This window comes from Meriones unguiculatus, chromosome 7 (genome assembly GCF_030254825.1).
Source record: "Meriones unguiculatus strain TT.TT164.6M chromosome 7, Bangor_MerUng_6.1, whole genome shotgun sequence".
In the NCBI taxonomy this organism is placed as follows: Eukaryota; Metazoa; Chordata; class Mammalia; order Rodentia; family Muridae; genus Meriones; species Meriones unguiculatus.
The window spans coordinates 91458797-91482320 of NC_083355.1; the positions used below are offsets into that span (position 1 = coordinate 91458797).

Here is a 23524-nt window from a genome sequence, read left to right on the forward strand (position 1 = left end):
GGGGGAAAAAAAAAGAAAAAAGAAAGAAAGACTCATAATTTCTACTTTCACAACTTACTTCAAAGCTGTCGTCAGCAATGGCAAGGACAGAGAGGCACAGAGGAGCATCACTGTGCTGTCACAGCAGCCTGAAGAATTCCCTTAGTCTTTTAGGGGACCTCAACTCAGGTGAAACCAAATCCTTGACTTGTAGAAAGAAAAGAATTTTCAGGACAAGCCAGAATCAAGCAGAGTTAAAGTGTATGAAAAACAGAAAGGTACTCACGGAAGAATAATGTGCATCCGGGGCATGGTGTGGGGTTCTCGTAGATGGGCTGCCGTCAAGCACCTTTGGTGTGCACACATCCAGTTCCACGTTACAGCGCAAGGGTTGGTTCTCACACACACGTTCAGTAAATGACAGTATAGGGTGTCTCTGGAGGTGTCTTGGATGGAGTTACAAATTTCTTTTTCAAGACAGGGTTTCTCTATGTAGCCTTGGCTGTCCTGGAACTCACTCTGTAGACCAGGCTGGCTTTGAACTCAGAAATCCACCTGGCTCTGCCTTCCACGTGCTGGGACTAAAAGGCTGTGCCACCACCTGGCAGTGGAGTTACAATTTGATAAGACAAGACTGTGTCGCCTCTAAAGTTGCTCAAAGGGTCTTGGCATGTTCTTTTAGTAAATGTTTTTTCTGTGATTCCTAGAAAATTGTAAGTTTACAACTTGGTAGGGAGAAAGATCTTACTCACTTAGGCCTTAAGCCTGGTTCATTCCTGTTAAAACCTTCTTATATGAACTCTTAATCTATAAAAGGAATATTGCCTCTATTTTAGCATTCTTTACAGCAAATATTGTTAGTTGTGTTGCATTTCTTTACTCTTGGCTAACAAGAAGCTCCAGGATAAAGTATTCATTTTTTTCCCCATATCTCCATCACTTTCCTTGTCTTTCTTGTCTTTCTTCCTGCCTCAGCCATAACAACCAATGCATGTGAAGGTGGCATGAAGATACCATATAGGTCAATGGAATAGAATTGAAAGCCTAGACATCAGTCTTTCCATTTATAGTCATTTGACAAGACTTGAGAAGTATTTGAAAGGGGGAACTGCATTCTCTTCAACAAGTGGCGTGAGGACAACTGAATACCCATTAGTGAAATTTAGGACCATATATCACTCCTCCCTCAGGATAAAAAAACTAACTGAAAACAGATTACTGTCTTGAATATGAGTTGAAACTTGAAAACTCTTAAAAGGAAATAAGCATAAATATCCATGACCTTCCAATTAGCAGTGACTTCTTAGATGTGATACAGAAAGCATAAAGCTTAAAAATGGAGAAAGAGTTGAGGGCCATCAAAGTGCAGAACTTTGTGCTATAAAAGTATCATTGAGAAAATGGGAGGGAGAACAAACAAACAAACAACAGCAAAACAGGAAAGGAACCTGCACCCACATTGACAGCTAGACGGCTAAGCAAGGAATGCGGTGACCACATGCAGTGGGCTGTCAGTCAACTTAGAAAGAAGGGAAATCTGACGTGTAACTTTGAGGATATTACATTAAGTGAAAAAAAAATAGAATAAGACAAATATAGGATTCCACTCACATGAGGTAACTGAAGTGATCAAACCCATAGAAACAAAAAGCAGACTAGTGGTTGCCAGCTGGAGGAAAGAGGATGATATTAATTGATCTTAATGATAACAGATGAATTGTACATTGTACACATAAGACAAGTTTTATGTGTAGTTCACTATAAATTTTAAAAGGTACTTTTAATGATATGTGAGTTTTATGTCTTAACTTTTAAATTGTATGAGGAAAAAGAAAATACCTTGTCCAAGAATCACAAAGGCACATGAAGGAGTCTGTCTTAACAAGCCTGCCTCTAGTTGAAGAATCTTCTCTTTCCCTTTAATGTACACTGATCATTCTTCAAGTTATGAATAAGTCGCTTTCACTTCGCCTATTCCTTGTATATTTCAAGATGGGTTTGAATTATCTTCTGATCTTCCCTGGTATTATTTGGGATCCTACCAAGGGTTAACATCTATTTCTTAGGATTCATTTATTATAATGAGGATAATAAGTAGAACAATTGTTCAGAGGCTGTTTTGAAAAGCAGTGTGCTAGACCTTAGGTGTCAAATACATAAGCGTCTCGCAAAGCACTAATGATCTTGTTAGAGAAACAAGGCAATTTATTAAAAGTTTGCTCACAGTGAAGGCAGTGTATAAGCATGAGAGATGGAGTGGGCCACCGGGAGAAATAAAAGAAAGAAAGCCTTAGGGTACCGGTTGGTTCTCTCACTATCAGATTCTGTGTAAAATGTATCATTCCATATTGCAGTTGCTACTACATTAACCAATTCAAATTCTTTTACTCATATCCATTTTCGTTGTTGGCAGTCTAGTAAAAACCGTTGCTGGTTTGTCTCCTCTTGCACATATAGGCCAGTAATTAAACAGTTAGAAAGCAGATCATGTGGCATAATTTTGGCCACTGAACCACATATTATGCTTCTGTGTATTTGTACTGTTAAGCCTCCTGCATATCTAGCCTAGTGAATTTGACCTGTACCTTGACAGTGATTTTGATTATTTTTGCTTTCTGTGTTGAATGGATTTACTATCCATTGGAGTCTCAAGAACCCTTCTTTTAAAATAAATATTCTTTTCTTTTTTAAAAGCCTTTTCCATGTCAAATGTTTACTTTTTTATGACATGAAACGATGCTTTTAAATATTCATTAGGCATGGCTTATTGTTAAAGCCCTGAAGCAGTTAGCCATTATTGCATCTAGGCTTTTTTTTTTTTTTTTAATAAACTATTCAAGAATCCTTTAAAAAGATTAGCAAGAACAGTGTTAAAAATTTGTAGCAGCCCTAATATATATCTTTTGTGGCTTGGCAGGTTTTGACCTGGGACTGTGTAATGTTTTATTACCCTAAAGCTATCTAAGCACACATACTTTTAGCTCTACTTTTGTAGCAAATATGTTTATAACTCTACAGAATGATTAGACTGACATAAAGCAATTCTTTAAATTCATAGGTATTAAAATCTTCTGGCAGCTGTCCCCTTTTTGCCCCTAAGTTGAGACATCATGAAGAGATAAGACTGTGCCAGGCCTGCTCAGTACATGAATGAGGTTAGGCATACTATTTTCACTTTATTGACAAGGGTCTTTGTCACTACAAATAGGAGAAATCTTGGGGGAGAGCCTCCAATTATAGTAATTTTACTCCATTCCAGTAATATTCTTGATTTTTAAGGAAGTATTTTAAATGCATTCCATATGATCATATAAGAAGGACTTTAGGGTATGAAAATGTCTTTGAATACTAACTAAAATAGCTTACTTGATATTGAAAAACATATCATCTAAACTAGATGTGATATTCCACACACACATAAACAACTCTGGAGAGGTAGAAACAGGAAGATTGTTAGTTTGAGACCAGCCTGAGATATCTAATGCATTGGTAGCCAGCCTAAGCTATATAAAATTACCCTGTCCCAAAAAGCCAAAGGCAAAGGTGCATGGTGGCTGTTGTCCTATAATCCCAGTATGTGGGAACCTCTGGTAGAAGACTAGTGCCAGGAGTTTAAGGACTGCCTGGGCTACAAGGTGAGACACACACATACACACACACACACACACACAGAAAGAGAGAGAGAGAGAGAGAGAGAGAGAGAGAGAGAGAGAGAGAGAGAGAGAGAGAGAGAAGAGAGAAAGAAAGAGAAAGCCAAGGGCAGGAATGTAGCCTAGTTGATTGCCAAGTCCTGAATTCCACCTAGAACCATCAAACAAACAAGAAGCATAATCTTTTTGGGAGCCAGAGGTCCTGGTTGGTGTTAAGAGAGCTTGAATGGGACTTCGGGTATATATTGATTGACATAGGCTTTTCTGCCCTCAAACTGGACTTCTAGTAATCACAAGACTCTGGATCCCTGGGAACTAAGTTATAGGTGCTCACAGGGAGAGAGGCTTCTGGGTGACTGTAGTCATTCTCTTTATATTTTGTTATTTCATGAATATGTAATTTTGTAAAGTTTCTTATATATACTTACTCAGTTTTCTATATATGTTATACCTCTAAAATTAAAAGTTTTTAAAGACAGGAAGTATAAATTGAAATAAATAGACTGGAATACAATAAAATAACCAGTGTCTTTTTAAGTTGAAATGTAGCTCTTATAGCTGAGTTTGGTTTTTGAAGCTCGTGAAAGGATACTGAACAGCAGTGGTTTTCTAGCCAAATAGGAAGAGAGCGTGAAGAAAAGGGGAACCCATCCTTCAGTTTTCAAAATAGTTTTCTAGTAAACTTATATAATGGTATAAGAATAATGAAGGGTTTTCTGAAGTTGTTTTTGTCACTGGCAGCTATTAATGTATACAGTGTTTTTGTGCCTTAAATTTTTGGTTTTGTTTGTTTTGTCTTTTGAGACATAGTCTCTCTGTGTAGACCAGGTTGTCCTCGAACTCATAGAGACCTGCCTGTCTGCCTCCCAAGTGCTGGGATTAAAGGTGTGTGTCTATATGCGCCGCTGGTTTGGTTGTTGTTGTGAACACAAACACCCTTAATATTAACAGTCCACTCACAGTGCCTCATTAAATGAGGTGCCACTGGACTGCAGGCAGGATGGTAATGAATGATTCAGTAGATGGCAGCATTTCCTTTGAAGTTTTCAGTTAGGTGGGCACATGGGGTGAATCTTCGCAACTTTTTCAAGAGGGATGAAAAGGGTCCCATAAGTGGGGCAGGTAGACAAGAATTTTTTTCATTTGCTGTATTTTTACCTTGAATGAACCAACAAGATTTAGTGTTCAGAAACATGTAGAAGATAGAGTTTTCTGCATCAAGTCATAGAATATCCGTAGGAAGTTCAGTTTACCATGCTATTACTGCAGGGAGTGTTAATGTTTAGAATGTCTTTGTGTGTTCTAAGATTGAGAGCATTGCTACTCGCTGTGGGCGAAGATGTGGGTGAAATGTACTGATAAGGAGATGAGAGTGTTGTTGAACAGAAATTTAGAGAAAAAATAAGTCGAGCTGTTTTGCTATTCATTTAAAAAATGTTTATTTTCTGTATATAGGTATTTTGCCTACATGTACATAGGTGCATCACTCTTGCATGCCTGGTGCCTGCAAAGGCTGGAAAAGGGATCTGCTCTCTTGAAAGTGGAGCAGCAAATGATTGTGAGCCATCTGGGGAGCTGGAAATCAAACCCAAGAAGAACAAGTGCTCTTAACCCCTGAGGCCTCTCTCCAACCTTTGCTTTTATTTTAATACAAATAAAATGATATTTGAAGTCTCTTTTTATGTTAAGTTTTCCTTAAATGATGGTGCTGGAGGAAAGCATTAGATTTAAGAACTCTGGTACATAGGAATTTGTAGGGAATTTGCCTCAGATTGAAGTGAGATGACATAGGTGTTGAGAATTAACAGCTAGTCGGTTAGAGAAATGGCTCAGCACTTAAAGGCACTTGTGTTCTTGCAGAGAACTCAGGATCAGTTACCAGCACCACGTGGCTCACAATTATCTGTAACTACAGTTCAGCAGATCTGGTGCCCTCTTCAGGCCTCCATAGCCACCAGGCACACATCTGGTGCACATATATACATGCAGACAAACACTCACACACAATAAAAACAAAAAAAATTGTTCTAAATATATTCTTTTATGTGTATACATGTTTGGCCTGCATATGTGTATGTGTACTACCCATGTGCCTAGTGCCCACAAAGGCCAGAAGGCTTTTGAGGCCCTGGAACTGCATTCATTGGGATTCTGTTAATAATCCCCATGTGAAACATATTTTTCCTTTAAGACTCAATATCTTCACTTAAGAATACTCTCTATGGCCGTAGCCATATGGTTATGAACTGCCATGTGAACGATGGGAACCAAACCTGGAACCTCAGCAAGAGCGGAAAGTGCTCATAACCACCGAGCCATCTTAAAAAAAAAAAGTCAAAAGATAAAAACATTCCTATTATGTATAATACGTTCAATTCACAATCTAAAAGCTTGGAGCCAGAAGAATTATACTCATCTTGACTTTGCACTGTATCAGCTAGTGGCTGATAGCCTAAATTTTTTTTTTTTTCTTATCTGCAGTAGCTCTGGTAAATAACAAATTGTTGGCATTGGTGCATTGTCCTTATGGCACTAAGTTGGTAATGGTGGACCCTACAACGGATGTTACGGTGCTTTTTATACTGTTCAGTTGTTTTCTGGCATTTTCCTGTAGTGGAAACTGATACCATAGCTTTAACAGCCATCACTATTTGAGTCTTCACTAACAGGCATGGCAGAAAGTGCACTCACATGCCTTGTCTCCAAAGACTAGTGACCCCATTTTATACCTGGATGACAAAGGTCTGGACCAGTCCAGAGCTGTGGATCAAGTCTAAGCCACCTGACTGCACAGCCATTACATTCAATGTAGTATGCTCTGTTTACCTTGATGTACTTGAGAGGTTTTTGTTTTGTGTCTGAGACGGTTTCTCTGTGTAGCCTTGGCTGTCCTGGAACTTGCTCTGTAGACCAGGCTGGCCTCAAACTCACAGAGATCTGCCTGCCTCTGCCTCCTGAGTGCTGGGATTCAAGGCATGCACTACCATGCCCAGCTACTTGAGGGATTTTAAAATTACATTTTAGTGTGTGAGTATGTGTATCTGTGTGTATGTGGGGGTTGGGGAAAAGATCAGAGAACTAAAGGATTCAGTTCTCTTTCCTTTCCACAGGTGGGACCTGGGGACCAAATGCAGGTTTTCAGGTTTGGTGGTAGGTAACTACCTGCTGGGCCATCTTGCTGGCCCACATGACACCCATGAGTCTTCTTGGCTTTCCCATATGTAGTATTTGAGAAGGCAGGGCCATAGGTAATATTTTTAAATGAAGACAGTGGTCCTAGAGAAAAAATATGTTTCACTTGGGGATTATTAACAGAATCCTGATGCATGCAGTGACTAATTTGAGAGAATAGGAAGTTTATGCTTCTAACTTGAGCCTGTGTTTTGTCTTTAGAGTACAGGCAAATAATCTCTAGAAGACTCAACTTTTAAGGAGAGGAATATACAGTCTAGAATGTTAAGCTGTTAGTTAGAGCATGTATGTACTATATTTATCAATACCTTCTAATTATTAATATTAGAGCTGACATTGCTTTTTCTTTCTTCATACATATTGTGCACATGCCTTTTTAAAAGTGGTTTCTGTAATTTACATGGTAATGATGTCTTTTGGGGGAATACACTCAAAACTGTAACTAATTATGTTAACAATGTAATGTGCTTTTGCTATTTCCGCTAGCCAAAAATAAGTTTATATGATTTTTTAAACCCAGAGATAATTTTATGTGGAAAGTGATTTTATGTCAAAAGTATACCTTGTTTTGTAAATATACAAAATTATTATTCATGTTTTGGCTGCTTTCTGATCTGGTTTGTAAATTGTCACATTTTTTAAATAAACATTTTATTATAGCTCTATATGTGAAAGGGAACTCTCATATCACGTATATCCATTTTCCGTGCTATTATTAGTGTGCCACATCTGTTAGTGAAATGGCTCCGTGACCCAAGTCTGGCCATGTAAGCAGGATGACCCGAGTTCAATCCCTGGGAGTTACAGGAAAATGGAAGGTGAAGGGGGCAGGAGAGATGGCTCAGAGGTTAAGAGCACTGTCTGCTCTTCCAGAGGTCCTGAGTTCAATTCCCAGCAACCACACGGTGGCTCACGACCATCTATGATGAGATCTGGCGCCCTCTTCTGGCGTGCAGATGGTACATGCAAATAGAGCGCTCATATGTAAAATAAAGGAATAAATATTAAAAAAAAAAGAAAAGAAAATGGAAGGTGAGAACCATTTTCACAAAAGGTGTCTGCTATGACACATTTTTGTTTACGCACACAGCAATTAATTAAATTAATTAAATTATTTTAATAAATTAATCATTTAAAAATTAATGTATCAGCTGGATGTTGGTAGTGCACACACACCTTTAATCTCAGCACTCAGGAGGCAGATCTGAGTTCAAGGCCATCCTGGTCTACAGAGTGAGTTCCAGGACAGCCAGGGCTACACAGAGAAACCCTGTCTAGCCAGCTGTGGCAACAGTAGCGCACACCTGTGATCCCAGCATGTTGGGAGGCAGAGGCAGGTGGATCTCTGTGAGCTCGAGGATAGCCTGACTACAACGCTAGTCCAGGACAGCCAAAGCTACACAGAGAAATCTGTCTTGAAAAAACAAAAAAACAGAAGCCAAAAACAAACAAACAACAACAACAACAAAAAGATGAAGAATTGGGTTGGGTTGGGTTGAGTTGGGTTGGGGGGCAGCGATTACTGAACCAGTAAAGTCCATAGAATTTAGGTTTTCAGTTTTCCTAGTTTATTTTTAATGTCACTACTTTTCCAAGGTACCAAATTACACTTAGTAGTCACACCCCCCTAGGCTCTTCTTAGCCAAGACAATTTCTCAGGTTTTCCTTGTTTTTGAAGACTAGATGGTTTTTTAGAGGTGCTGGTCAGGGATACTGTGAAATGTCTCTCAGCTGGAAGTGAGCTGCTGCGTATCTCACAGTTAGGGTGGTCTTTCACTGTACACACTGTGTCCTATTGGGGAAGGCAGAGGAGAATTTGAAAATACTCGTGGTGGATAAACAGGAATAAGCATTAACTGTGTTCTTTGTTGACATTGAAATATCGACAGTATTCCTACCATTATTTTAATATTTTTTATCATTTTTCATAAGCAATCAGTTCTAATTCTGCTAGAAGCAGAAGTTTTAATACTAGACTCTACTTGTTCCTTAGAACACTTTCTTCTCTAATATCTCCTATTGAGGGATATTTTGGATGCACTTTAATGTTACTCCTAAGAGCTTTATTTAATCTGTATTGGCCTTTTAATTAGTAATGGGCAATTTTGGGTGAATTGTTAATTGATTAGAATTGTAAAAATTATATGCAAAGCTATTTTGTCACAGCCTAGAGCTGTGTAAGGTTAGAACAGAATCTGCTTTAGTTACTATTCTAAGATGAAGGCAAGTGTTATGTTAGTGATTTTGGTTTATATTCCAGCCTGGTTTAAACTCTGGTAAGAGTTATTGTCTTTTAAATCACTGAGGTCCTCAGTTGTACTCCATTAAGGGCCACTTTTCTGCCAATCAAAAAGCAGCATCCCAGAGATTGATTTTTTCTTTTTTTTTTTTTTTTTTTTTTTTTTGGTTGCACTGGATAGTTATGGCTGCCTAGTGACAGCATTTCCAACTCTTTTATGTAAACAGAAAGCAATCAGATAAGCACTAATCCAAGGATTACGGAGACCCAAATCCGGGGCCAGAAGAATCTCTACAGTGTATGTTCCTGGCCCTTTGCCTTCTAGTGTCAAACAATGTCTCTTTCCTGGAAAGCCTGCTTGCTGCTTGTGCTGTCTGTTAGATGTCTGTGTGCTAACCCAAACACCTCGGCAAGTCCTGAATAGAATTCAGAAAGACACTTACATTTCCATAAATAAATTAGGAATTCAGCGATTTCTTCGGGCTAATCAGGGCAGGCTGATAAACCTTGCTAGCTGTTTAATAAATGAATTGTGACTGATTACCTATTAATATGGACGCCTCAGGAATTCACCCTGGGGGAAGCAGAGCAGTGAAATAGAGAGGGGCATGGCCCCTTGGGAAATCAGGGCTTCATGTTTGCAGCTTAAATATCTCTGTGAAGTATCAATAAGGAGGTAATTGAATTTTGAACACAAACATGAGTGCTAGATGGATGAAAGGGGGAGGGGGACCAGATCGGCTCTTCCCTGCCCCTGCGTTCTCCCCTCCTCTTTTCCTTAGAGACCACTCTAGTAAAGATAGATGCTAAATCCATTAAATAAAGATTAGACTCTGTCGTTGTAGAAAATGGCAGCTTAGCTGGATCCCTGGGCAAATTGGGCCCTTTTGCAATACAGAAAATTAAAATATACATTTTTAACAAGTATGCTATCCTGCTAGTAATAATGCCAGGCTAGCTTGTGCTCTTTCTTTGGATTGGCTTTTGTTTGGACGCACCACTTTCTCTTGTATGAATGCCAATCTTTTCTGTATTCTGGGAGCAGAAGGGGCTGGGTTTATTTATTTATTTATTTTTAAAGCTGCTGAGACCTTTCTGTAGCATCCTGCTTGTTCCTAATCAGAGGAGTGGGAAGGAGATTACTGTCCCATGAATTGACGGTAGATAAATGTTCCCTCCCCTTAACTGGTGGGCCCAGAAGAGCCCAATCGCTTGTATTTCAGGGATGATTGGAGACTGTACAGCTGAGCAAGAAAGGGCTAAAGACTGACATAAACATTGATGTTTTGAGTGCAATTTTACTAGGCTTTATTTCCTCTAGATAAGGTTATTGATTTGCTTTGTCCTGCTAGTTTAAGCCAGATAAAGTCATATTACCATAGAGAAAGAATTGGCATTATTTGTTTACAGATCATACTACTCCTTTGTTAGCAATAACAAAAACCAAGCCATAAGTACTTTCCTTTTTTGTGTGATTGGGTTTTAGACTTATTTACCTACTTACCGTGGAGGTATGTGTGCCTGAGTAGATGTATGTGTACCTGTGCATGCCGAAGCCTGTGGTCATCAGAAGGGGGTGTCAGATCCCTGGGGACTGGAGCTACAGAGAGTTGTAAGACACCATGTAGATGCTGGGAACTGAACCTGAACCTGGCTCTGCTACAAGAGCAGTGATTGCTTTGAACCCCAGTGCTGTCTCTCCAACCCTTAAATACTTTTTTTTAAGTCACTACACTTTATTTATTTGTTGTGTGTGTGTTGTTAGAAGTCAGAAAAAAAATGAGTTTGGGAGTTGTAGCTCTCTTTCCACTTTGTGGGTCTGAGGGACTGAACTCAGATTGTAAGGTTCAGTGGCAAGCACCTTTTCCCACCAGGCCATCTCTCCAGCCTTGAATACTTTTCCTAATGTGCGTGCTCAGTATTGGCATTTTGAACTAAGGTTTTAGTTGACCAGTGTTATTACCAGATACTAATTGAGTGTTTGTTACGTGGGATGGGCAATAATGAAAAATGTTCAGCTTCTTCAGTCCCAAGTGTTTCTTTTGAAAAACAAATCATTTCATACTGTTGCTTGTAAAATTCCTTTTTCTCTTTGGATTCTACAAGGTGTATGTAAGTTCCCTAGGCTACCATGAAAGGGTATCTTATCTTCCAAAAAATTTCAAATAAGTTTTGTCATTCACTGTAGCTTCTGTGCTTGAGGCTTTGAGACCGTGAAAGAGGAAATACACAGCTTCTTAGTTCTGACAGTCAAGGACATCATTTGCCAGATGGTGTTTTGTCGTTTTGTGTGCATGTGGGGAAGTAGTTTTTAAGAGAATGTCTTAATATGTGGTCCTGGCTAGCCTGGAACTCACTATATAGACAAAGCCAGACTCAAGTCAGAGGTCCACCTGCCTCTGCCTTTGCCTCCAGAATGCTAGGATTAAGGGTGTACTCCCCAAAGGGGCGGGGGCAGTAGGAGTAGCAGTACTTGGGAGGCAGAGGCAGGCAGATTTCTATGAGTTTGAGGCCAGCCTGGTTTACAAAGGGAATCCAGGACAGCCAAGGCTCTGTTACACAGATAAACCTTGTCTCCAAAAACCAAAATAAGATGTTCGCTACCATGGACCTTGTTAATTATCTTTTTCTTGAGCTTTGTGGGAATTTTAACATAGCTCTCATTCAGTAAGATGTCTCTTGGCTTTGCGTATTCATAACCCAGACAATTATTTGCGTACAACATTGCTTTTTTTCCTCAATTGTATTGAAAACAGTTTTTTTGCTCACATAATATATCCTGATACAGTCCTTCCCCCATTCTTCCTGGTTCCCCCCCACTTCCCCTCCCATGCAGATCCACCCCCCTTTTGTCTCATTAGAAAACAAACATACTTCTAAGAGATAACAATAAAATAAAGTATAAGATAAAACAAAATACATCAGAATAGGACAACATAGAATGAAAAAAAATAAAAAAAAAATAGAAATCTCATATTTAATCCACGGACTGTGTTGATTGTTGTGGTAGCCATACTAACTAATATAGTCTCTTAGCTGTAAAGGTACTTATATCTGCAAATTACAGAACCCCAGCTACTGTGAATGGACTGGGGGCTGAGATATTCATTTTCATGATTGGTTTCCAGCAACTCAGCATTGGAGAGTCTTCATATTAGTTTCACCTTCAGTGTGCTCAGTTCCTTCTTAGATTGGCTTCTCTCGTATTTTCAAGATAGCCAATACAAGTTTTACATCACATGCTGACAGTAATACCCTAAGAAGAAAGATTTCTCCTCCCTCTGAATTCTTTTTATCAGTGAGAAAATATCAGAAGCTTTAAGGCAGAGTTCCCTCATGTGCCATTGAACAATGTTGGTTACATCCCTATGCCCAGGTCTTCTCCTGTCAAGGAACTGAGATGGCCATGATTGACTTACATGGATAGTAAAAGGGTTTGGCTTTGGGGTTGGAAGGCCCTCAGCTTACCCTAAGCATCCCATACGCACTCTATTTGAATAAAACCACAGTTTGGCTGGGGATGTAGCTCAGATGGGATAGTGGTTGCCTGTCACAGACAAAAGCCTGGGTTTACTTCCCAGCACAAAAGGATCAGAAGTTCAAAGTCATCCTTCACTAGATAGCAAGACTGGGGTCAGACTGGGATATAAGAGACCCTGTCTGAGAGAGAGAGAGAGAGAGAGAGAGAGAGAGAGAGAGAGAGACTGGCTTGACAAGATGTGTGGTGGCAGATTTCTGAAATCATAGCACTCAAGAGGCAGAGATAGGAAGATCATGACTTAGAGACAAACCTGGGCTACATAGGAAAACTTTGTCTCTAAAAACAAAACAAGAAATAGGAAATGTTGGCTGGAGGGATGGCTTAGCAGTTAAGAGCATTGCTCTTCCACTGAAACAGAGTTCAATTCCTAGTACCCACATAAAAGCTCACAACTATGTGTAACTCCAGTCCCAAGGGTTCTCATGCCCTCTTCTGTATTTCCTGGGCACCAGATAGGCATGTGGTACATAGACAAACATGCAAACAAAACACCCATGCACACACATACATGTGCATGCACACACACACTCACACACACACACACACACACCACACTGGTTTTCCAAGACAGGGTTTCTCTGTATAGCTTTGGCTGTCCTGGACTCGCTTTGTAGACCACACTGGCCTCGAACTCAGAGAGATCTACCTGCCTCTGTCTTCCTGAGTGCTGGGACTACAGGTGTGCCTGGCTATAAATAATTTTTTAAAAAAGGAAATACTGACATTAATTAAAACTGCTGTATGGTGTAGCTAGACATACGATTATTGGGTTTGGATTTTTTGTTTTTTGCTTTGTTTTTATGGTTTTTGTGACAGTTTTTTTGTCTAGCTCTGGCTTGCTTGGAACTCACTTTATAAACAAGGCTATCCTAGAACTCAGAGATTCAACTACCTCTGCTTCCAGTGCTGGGTTTAAAGGCACGTGCTGCCACCACTCAGCTCAATTATTGTATTTGGTTTTTTTGAAGACATTTATTTTTATTTTATGTGTATGAGTGTTTTGTCTAAATGTATGTATGTATACCACATGTGCGCCTCATGCCTGTGGAGGCCAGAAGAGAGTGTTGGAATCCCTGGAAACAGAGGTTCAGACGGTTGTGATCTAAATGGTGCTGGGCACTGAACCTCCTGGGTCCTCTGCAAGAGCGGTAAGCACTCACAATCACTGAGCTACCTTTCCAGCCCTGCATAGGATTATTTATAGACCCAAGCACTCATATTTCCGTGAGTCTGTACATTTCGATAATTTATAACTGTAGACTAAGAGGCATTAGGTCTCCTGGGGTAGCTGCTGTTATTCCTCATCAACTTTACATCATCATATATATATATATGGCACATGGTAAAAATTCGGTTTTTATTAATTAATTGTAATAAAAGAAAACAATTCAGTTTTTTTTAAGTTTTTTGCATATCTTTCTACCTTTAAAAATTCTTTATACTGTGGGTAATGCTGGTTTTCACAGATAGCTTCTAGTTCATGTGTGCTCAGCATTAATTAACTTACTCTTTACTTTCCCAAGCACTAATGGAAATGCTAGATTATAACCAGCCTAATCCTCTGTGGACATTCTCCAGACACTTTGCTTAGTGTGACTTAAGGCAGTGCGTAGTCACTCCCTGCAGTCTTAAGGTTAGTCTTCTATTCCTGAGACTCATATATGCTGTCTGGTTTTAATTAATTTTGCAAGGAAGATGCCAGGAGAAATAGTATTAAGTGCTTTCATATAATCGGGTTATATCATCTATTGGGTTCTTGTCAGCCACTAATCTTATAACTTTATCGTAACAAAATATGAAGGGTTTCTGATGTGGTTTGTAGTCTTGTTCTTAGGTGCCTGATTAGAGTAACCTTATCCTTAGAATTGTCTTACTCAGAATTGATATCTGAGAATTCCTTGGAGTAATTGCTAGTTTTGTTCGCTTGTTTGGGCTTGGGTTTTTTGTTTTTTGCATTAGGATTTGGGGACCAGCTTTAATAGGCATCAAGTGCTCCCCAGTGGAATTGATAAGACAAGCATAATGTATAACAACTGAAGAACACTTAAACCATTATAAACTAAATGAAGACAGGAATAGGAGAGTTCAGTGTGGAAAAAAAAAAAAAAGTTGGGAGAGAGCAACAGTTCAAGAAACGAGAAACAAAGAAATTAAGACAGCCCACGTGAGAGTCATCTTTTATTAACATTTTTTGTTTTGATGTCTTCCAGTTACTATCAGTTTTGTTTTGTCTTGTTTTGTTTTTTTAATTTGTTAAAACCTATTCTTGAAGGCTGGGATGGTAGTTCATTTACTGAATGCTTGTCTTGTAAGCACAAGGAGCTGAGTTCAGTTCCCAGAACCTACTTTAAAGAAAAAAAAAAGTGTGGTGGCATACCTCTATAATCCCAGCGCTGTAGAGAAAAGAGAACAGCAGGCTGGATACCTAGGATTTGCTGCCCAACTAATTATTCTAGCCAAATTGGTGAGCGTCAGGCTCAGTGAGCAACCCTGCCTCAAAAATTAAGGTGCTTGAGCCAGTGGTCAGCATAGGCATGTAGCGCACTTACGTACATGCAGGCAAAACAGTCATAGACATTAAATAAACAGATAAAATTTAAAAAGCACTGCTACGGAAAGTTTGAGCTTCAGAACCATCATAAAGGTGGAAAGAGAGAAAAAGTACCTGTACAGAGCTCTCCTTTGAGCAAAGCATGCCTGTGTCTGCACACATCACATACACCAGATGATGATGATGATGATGATGGTGATGATGATGGTGATGATGGTGATGAAATTATTCTTAATGGTTGCAAGTCACTGAAGAAGACAACCTAACATCAGGTGCTAGCCTGCCCATACACAGGCATGTACACTGAATGGGAAATCTTCCCCTGCCCCAGCTAGGCATTCATCTGCTCAGAAGGGACTTTTTCAGGGAATCTGACCGGCCCAAGGACATTAGTGACTAATGTGCAAAGTTCTCCAACTAAACAGTGTAATCGCAGTCAACAAGCCCAAATCCTTAAAATTTTAGAGGCATTGTCTTGGCTAGTTTTTTGTTTCCTTGTTTGTCTACTTAATTTGTTTTGGATTATAAATATTTGAGAAAATTAACAACGATGACCAAAAACATTTTGGAGAAAGTAGAGTGTGCTCTTAGGAAGATGGAGTTAAATTCCATGATGCATCTTGATGCTTTTTAAAGGTTTAGATAGATAGAAATAGATTACATGGTTGAATTAGAGGTAAATATAAAACACAACAGAAAAACAAAACGAAACGTACATATATGCCTGGAAGGAAAAGAAAGCATGGTTTATTTTACTTTGTGGCATGGCTATGGTAGCATTTATATCATAATATAGAAGTTCTACCATATATCAGCCTTTAGGTCAACAATGGACAGTGTATTCAACTGATTGCATAAGATTATAGTGGAACTGAAAAATCCCTGTTGCCTAGTTACATGAGAACTATCACAATGGTTGCACCTGTGCTTGTGTTCATGCTGCTATAACAGATGTGCACATCCAGTAATGCAAATACAGCAGATGAGCAGCCAGCTTGCCAGTTCTGCTGGTAAAAGAGCTTACTGGGCAGGTCTGACTACCTGAGTTCAATCTCTGGGATCAAGATAAGATAGAAGGAGGGAACTGAGTCCCCAAAGTTGTCCTCTGACCTCCATACTTGCACCATGGCACACATGCACCTGCACACAAACCTCCTACACAGAGCAATAATGATAATAGTGATTAATATCGAATATATATAGCAGATATAATTAAAGACAGAACATAGTGCTTGGTAACTGCAACACATAGTTGCATTATGTATGTATTTACCAAACTAAATTGTTAATGGTTTAAGAGTATATTCCTTGGGGGCTAGAGAGAGCTGCGCAGTTAAGAGCACTGGCTGCTCTTCCAGAGGCTGGGACACCCTCATTTGGATATATATGCAGTCAAAACACTAGTGTATATAAAATAAATTATAAAAAAAAGAATATACTCATATACAAAAGATGACCTATAGGATACACCATGTTATGTCAGCAGTGCCCGCATTTGTCTTGTATTTATTTTGTCTCTGATTATATTGTTCTTGGTTTAATTTTATTATTTCATTCATCATGGCCCATTTAGCCCTAGTATATAGTAGGCAGAACCAGCTATGTTTGTCTAACTACACTCTAATGTTTACACAAAAACAAAAGTGAAGCATTTCTTTGAATATGTGACTATGACTAAGTGGCACAAGGCTGTAGAACTCTGAGAAGAAGACAGAGTAATTGCATATAGTCTTGGAATTAGAAGTGGGGGAATATGTGGAAAACAGTGAAATCGCCACTGTCTTAATTGTCACTATGTAATAAGAGATAAGGTGTCAGACTGAAAGAAAAATAAACCCAAAAATAATATAGCATATTATTTAGTTACGAAGAGACATTTGGGTAACATAACACTGAACAAGGCAAAAGCGGTTGCCCTTGGGAAGTAGTTAATGGGAACTGTGGTTTTTCTTTTACAAGCATTTCGACTTACTTGACTTTTGAAATATGTATGCATGTAACTTTGGGGTTAAAACTAGGTGAAATTGTCAGGTGTAGTGGTCCCAGCACTGAGGAGGCGGAGGCAGGCAGATCTCTGGGATTTGAAAGCCAGCCTCGTCTACATAGGAAGTTCCAGGCCAGCCAAAGCTATACAGTAAGACCCTGTCTCAAAAACAAACAAACAAACAGGAGAAATTGGTACTAGGGAGGACAGGGGCTAGATATTATAACATTTAGATACATAGTCTAAATAGCATTTGATAGTAAAATAAATGGAAACTAAAATAAGCAAAGAACATATAAGTGAGCCAAAAATAAAAGAAGCCTCTCTCTTTGTTTATGAAAAAGAAAGCCAATTATTTTGAATTGAAATGTGGTTGTTTATAGGGTTTGGGTTTTGTGACCAAATATCACTGTAATCCAAAATAAATAATTCACAGTTTCTGGATGAGAGACAACTATTTCTGTCCAGTGATGTGGAAATGAAACTCAGATTTTAAGCCAGATGGGTGACAGATTTGAATAAGAAATTTTATTCCTTTCTATCTTTCCTGCTTGATATAAGTGATACTGTTTCCATATTCAGTGGAGTTAGGAGAGTAAAATTATATAATTCCCATTACTACAGTATTTTAAATCATTTGACCTCTGAGAGCTGATGGGTGTTGATGGTAGCAGTTTTTAGCATGGCACTGAATTAAGCATTGGGTCTGGGTGATCTCTCGGGGGAAGGTGAAATTGATGGATCCTTTCTCAGTCCTAGGTGGCTGGTCAGGAGAGCAGGTGTTGCTGGGATGCTGCATGTATTCAGCAGTCATAGTGCAAGTCTTTTCAAGGCATGCATTCCCAAAACCACTCAGGCTAGTGTCTCTCCTGGGGAAGAGGCCAACATTGGCCTCCTATGCTTTTTTGTTTTGTTTTGTTTTAAAAAGAAAGAAAAACTAATTATCAACCTACAGCATGTGCCATTCACTCAAATCCCGGAAGGATAAAGGCATAGGTAACAAATGTTCCTGGAGAGAAGGGTGAGCTGTCACTTGTCTTTCTAAGGATTATCCATGCTGGATATAGCATTGTGTCCCATTTCTCTTTATTGTGTACTTCATCTGAAGAAGTACTTAGTGTCTTTAATCATAAAAGACGTCTACAATTTCTAATAACCTTTTTAGATTTGGGTAGCATCCTAGCACCAAGAATGAGAAGGGTTGATTTTTGCCCAGTGACATAGCTGTTGCTAAGATGTCACCTATTTTCCTTTGCTTTTGACTAGACTCCTTATATCCCATTTCTTCTCCCTCGACTAATTGAGCTTTACCAGAATTAAGCACAATGAGAAGCTGGGTGTTTTCTTACATATTTGCCACACTATTAAAGAACTTTCAAGCCAGGAATGATGGTGAATATCTGTCTGTCTATCTATCTATCTATCTATCTATCTATCTATCTATCTATCTATCTATCTATCTATCACAGTTTATTCACTTTATATCTTGGCTGTAGCCCCCTCTATCTCCTCCCAGTTACACCCACTCTCCCTCTTTTCCCCTTCTGCCCCTTCCCTAGTACACTGATAGGGGAGAACCTCCTCCCTCCCCTTCTATCTGACCCTAGCCTATCAAGTCTCATCAGGGCTGCATTATCTTTCTCTGTGGCCTGGCAAGGCTGCACCCCCCAGGGGGAGGTGATCAAAGAGCCAGCCACTGAGTTCATGTCAGAGACAGCCCCTGCCCCCCTTACTAGGGAACCCACTTGGAAACTGAGCAGGGGGTCTAGGCCTTCTCCATGCATGGTCTATGGTTGGAGTATCAGTCTCTGCAGGACCTACTGGGCCCAGGTTTTTTGGGCTCTGTTGATCTCTTTGTGCAGTTAATTAATGGGACCTCATGAAACTGAAGAGCTTCTGTAAAGCAAAGGAAACTGTCAGCAGAACAAACAACTGCCTACAGACTAGGAAAATATCTTCACCAACCCTATATCTGACAGAGGGCTAATATCAAGAGTATACACCAACAAAGCAAGCAATCCAATTAAAAAATGGGGTACAGAGCTTAACAGAGAGTTCTCAACAGAGGAATATCGAATGGCAGAGAAACACTTAAAGGCATGCTCAACATCCTTAGACATTCAGGAAATACAGATCAAAATGACCCTGAGATTCCACCTCACACCCATCAGAATGGCTAAAATCAAGAACTGAAGGGATGAAGCATGCTAGAGAGGTTGTGGAGAAAGGGGAACCCTCCTCCATTGCTGGTGTATGTAACCTTGCACAGCCACTTTGGAAATCAATCTGGCACTTGCTCAGAAAATTAGGAATAGTGCTACCTCAAGATTCAGCTGTAGTACTCCTGGGCTTATATCCAAAAGATGCTAAACCATACAACAAGGACATTTGCTCAACATCTTCACAGAAGCTTTATTCATAATAGCCAGAATCTGGAAACAAACTTGATGTCCCTCAACTAAAGAACAGATGCAGAAATTGTGGTACATTTGCACAGTGGTAGTCGAATATCTTAAATCCTAGTACTTGGGAGATTGAATGAGGCAAATGGGTTGCTGCAAGTTTGAGGCTAGCCTAGACTGCATAGTAAGTAGCAGGCCAGCTCGGGTTACATAGCAAAACCTGTCTCAAAAAGAAAAACAAATTAACTCAGTAAATAGGAGGTAGATATACAGATAGGCGAGCAAGCCATTCTAAATGGGCTTCAAACGTGCTCAGTCCCTCTTCAGTAAATGCTCAGGCAGAACTCTAGGCCAGCTGTTAGGATCAGATTGGAGCACAGATGAGCTGATCTCAAACACTCTTTTATTTATAAGAACCAAGAATCCATGTTCCTTGCTTTCAAAGATCTTCACAATAAGCTGTCTGTTGCATTCCTCCATTTTCACAATGTTTCTGTTTATATCTAATCTTCAGTCCTCTATGGTACAGCAGTTATTTGTTAATGGCTCTTGCTACTCAGTGTTAACAGCTCTTGGCTTGAATTGGCAAACTGTTCTGTGCAAAACAAAAATCAGTGCGTTTTTAAAACAACATTTAAAGTAAAAAGAAACATATTTAGTCTGAAGCCTGAATGACTTAGACACAATAGTAAAATTTTCTGGATGCAAAGGGCTGTTATGATTTGGGTGAAACTGTGAAATTGTTGGTAAGCCTTTGAAAGTTGTAGTTTTGTTGTTGTTGTTTTAAGTTGCTTTGATCTGGTTTTGGTGGTGGTGGTTTTGTTTACGGTTTTCTGGGTATATGGGTATTTTGCTTGCATGTGTATCTGTGTACCATGATCATGCCTAGTGTCCTCAGAGGCCAGATGAGGCTGTCAAATCTGTAGAACTGGAGTTATGTAGGGTTGTAAGCCACAGCGTTGTTGCTAGGAATTGAACCCAGGTCTTCTACAAAAGAGCAGCCAGTGCTCTTAATCATAGCTGTCTCTCCAACTTCGTTTTTTGATTTTTAGAAAATCTTGCTGTTTTCCAGGCCAGCTTTGAACTCCTTGGCTCAGTCAACCCCTGCTGCCACCACAGCACCTAACTAAAATGTATGAAATCTTTTTATCAGCTATACATTCTTAAAGTTTTGTAGATGTCCTCAATAATTGTATAATAGTTTGAAATCCCAACATACTTTTCAAATAGGACTTTCAAGAAACTAGAAAGCTTCTTGCTGCCCTCTTGTGAAAAGTGAGGACATACTGCCAATTCACAGTGAGCAATTAGGTGATTTCCATCTAAATTACGTTAAGATTGTTTCTTTTCACACTGTTAGTACTTGCATCTTAAAGCTTCTCAAGCCTTATTGCTAGTGGACATTTCTTAAAGGATTGCTGAACTAAATATACCAATTTACTTGATTATTTCCTAAAACATGTTATGCTGAATTTTACCAAATAACCTTAAAGCAAAACAATATAAAAATACACCTGGTGAGGAGGAGTCTATGTTATCCTACTTTTCACAAGTTGGCTTGGAGTCTAAGTGCTCCGTTTTATCTCTTAATAAAAATAAAAGAGATTGAAAATTATATTTTCTCCTCAATTTGATGCTTGATCATAAAAATCAATGATGCACAATCCATCCCAATAGCCTGTCCTCCTCCTCTCCTCAGATTGTGACCTGTTATTGTGACTACTCTTTCGTCTCTTTTCTTTTCTGAAAGTGCGCTCTTCTGGCTACAAACTGTAGGAAAGAAAATTAGCCCCTGACTTTTGACTATTATTCAATTCATGGTATTCATACTATTCTTTTATGGTATACATAAAATCGAAAACAGCATGTTTAAAAGTTAGTTAGTCCAACTTGAACAAATGAAATGAATCGCAATGAAAACTATAAAAACTATCCAAAATGAAGCATAAGAGAAAATAATAAAAATGAAACTAATTGCTCAATTCAGTGCTCTGGAGAAAAGAAGCCTTCTCACAGGACATCCTTTCACTCGGGGCCAGCACCACCCTCATGTAAAGTGGGTCTCTGCCTCCACCACAGGACCCACCTGCCTTGCCATGTTCCCTGCCAGCCTGAGGAGACCAGGGGCCAGCTGGTGATGAAAGCTCTGCAGTCGGCACTAGCTGCTCTGGCTGGGACCACGGTAAGGAGGCACAATGGCCAAAAGGCTTATCTTGGAGGCTCTAGTCCCACCAAGACCTTGAAGTCTAGTGCCAGCTAAAACAGTGGAGAGGGCCTCTTGGAGGAAATGAGAAAACTTTCTGGTAAAGAGGAAAAAAGCGCCTCCCATACAGGCTCCTCAACAGAAAGGAAGGTGCGATCCCCAACCCCAGCTCCTAAGAACTCCAAGGGTCTGAAAACCTTCAACCTCAGGGTGAACTATTCTTTTTTATGCCCTGTCTTTTTTCTCTGTCTCTCTCTTTGTGTGTGTGTATGTGTGTGTGTGCCCTGTCTTTATCTTGTGAGAAAGGAGTCTTGCTATTATTCCCCAGCATTGTTCCCCTACCTATGCCTGCATGTGCCACCACACCCAAGCTTCCTCTTCCTTTTTAGTAAACCGTGGTCACTTCTTGTCTAACAGGGCTCTTCCCGCTCTAGGACTGGTCTCTAAAAGGCTGCAGAAGCTCCACAGAGGTGCAGTGTGCCCGTATGCTGCCCGCCATCATTGGTTATTATTTTTCAGTGCTTTCCAGATTATCTTAAGTGCGTGTGTACTAGGTTCAGACTAAATGAAGAATGTTATTTCAAAGAAGAAAAGAACCCCCAAATTGGAATCAGATAAGGGTGTTCTGCCACTTGCTGGGTGTGAGCAATTATGTCACCTCTCTAGAGACCACATCTTCCTTGGCGTTTAGTCTCAGGCCACATGACTGACAGGAGGTGTGTGAGGAAGCTCTGAAAGTGACGTAGGTATACAGTCACTTCCATACAATGACATAGGCATACAGTCACTTTTATATAGGTTTTCTTTTTAATAATAATTTAACAACATGAAAAAAACCTTATGACTGTCAATGGTCTCATGACAGATTTTGTTAGTTTCTGTGGGCCCCAATGTGTATTTATGTGATGTATCATTCAGCTCCTTTAAAAATGAAGAGTGTTCATCCCGAGATCCACAGATTAACACATTTCTTTCCCTCATTCTAGAGATTCTCCATCACACATAGCATGGGTTCCTGGCAGATGCCAGACCTGTTCTCAATGTAGGAGACAGAAACACGCAAATGTGCCCCTCCCTGAGCTCCTGTTAGGACAAGGCTATAATTATATGCACTGCCCTGGCTCGTTTTTATGTTGGCATGACACAAGCTAGGGTCATTGGAAGGAAAAAAATCTTAATCAATAAAATGTCTCCATAGCATTGCCCTAAAGGCAAGTCTTTGAAGCATTTTCTTAATTTGTGATTTGATGTAGGAGGGCCCAGATGACTGTGGGTAGTCCTGGATGTATAAGACAGTAGGCTAAAGGGGCTGGAGAGGTGGCTCAGTGGCTAAGAACATTTGTTCTTCTTCCAGAGGCCCTGGGTTTAATATCAAGTTCCCACATGATAGCTCACAACCATTTATAACTTCAGACCCAGGAGATCCAATACATACTTTCTTCTGGCCTCTGTGGGTACCAGGTGCACATGAGGTACACAGACATATGCAGCCAAAACACCCATGTACCTAAAAAGATAAAATAAATAAAAACTTTAAAAAAAAGTAGTTTGCTGAGCAAAACAGTAAGCTGCATTCATCCATGTCCTCTGCAGTAGTTTCTGCCTTGAGTTGCTGCCCTGGCTTCCCTTGGTGATGGAGTGTGACCTGAGAGCTGTAAGCTGGAATAAGCCCTTTCTCTCCAAATTGCTTTTGGTCATGGTGTTTTATCACTTTTCTTAGTTAGGATTTTATTGCTGTGAATAGACACCATGACCAAGGCGACTCTTAGAAAGGACAACATTT

General features: G+C 39.7%; 1 protein-coding gene across 9 annotated transcripts in view; it reads left to right on the forward strand.

Annotated features, from left to right (window-relative positions):
• Positions 1-23524, forward strand: part of Lin52 (lin-52 DREAM MuvB core complex component) — an 87676-nt gene that overhangs the window by 42831 nt on the left and 21321 nt on the right. Inside the window, exon 9 of one of the 9 annotated variants that reach the window (XM_060387853.1) lies at positions 5085-5271. The exons of 5 other annotated variants lie outside the window; for them this stretch is intronic. In XM_060387853.1, coding sequence (XP_060243836.1) covers positions 5085-5240 — 156 coding nt within the window. In that variant the 3' untranslated portion in view covers positions 5241-5271. Of the gene's footprint in view, positions 1-5084; positions 5273-23524 lie in introns of those variants that run through there. 3 more of the 9 variants (XM_060387854.1, XM_060387856.1, XM_060387857.1) reach the window with 3 other exon arrangements.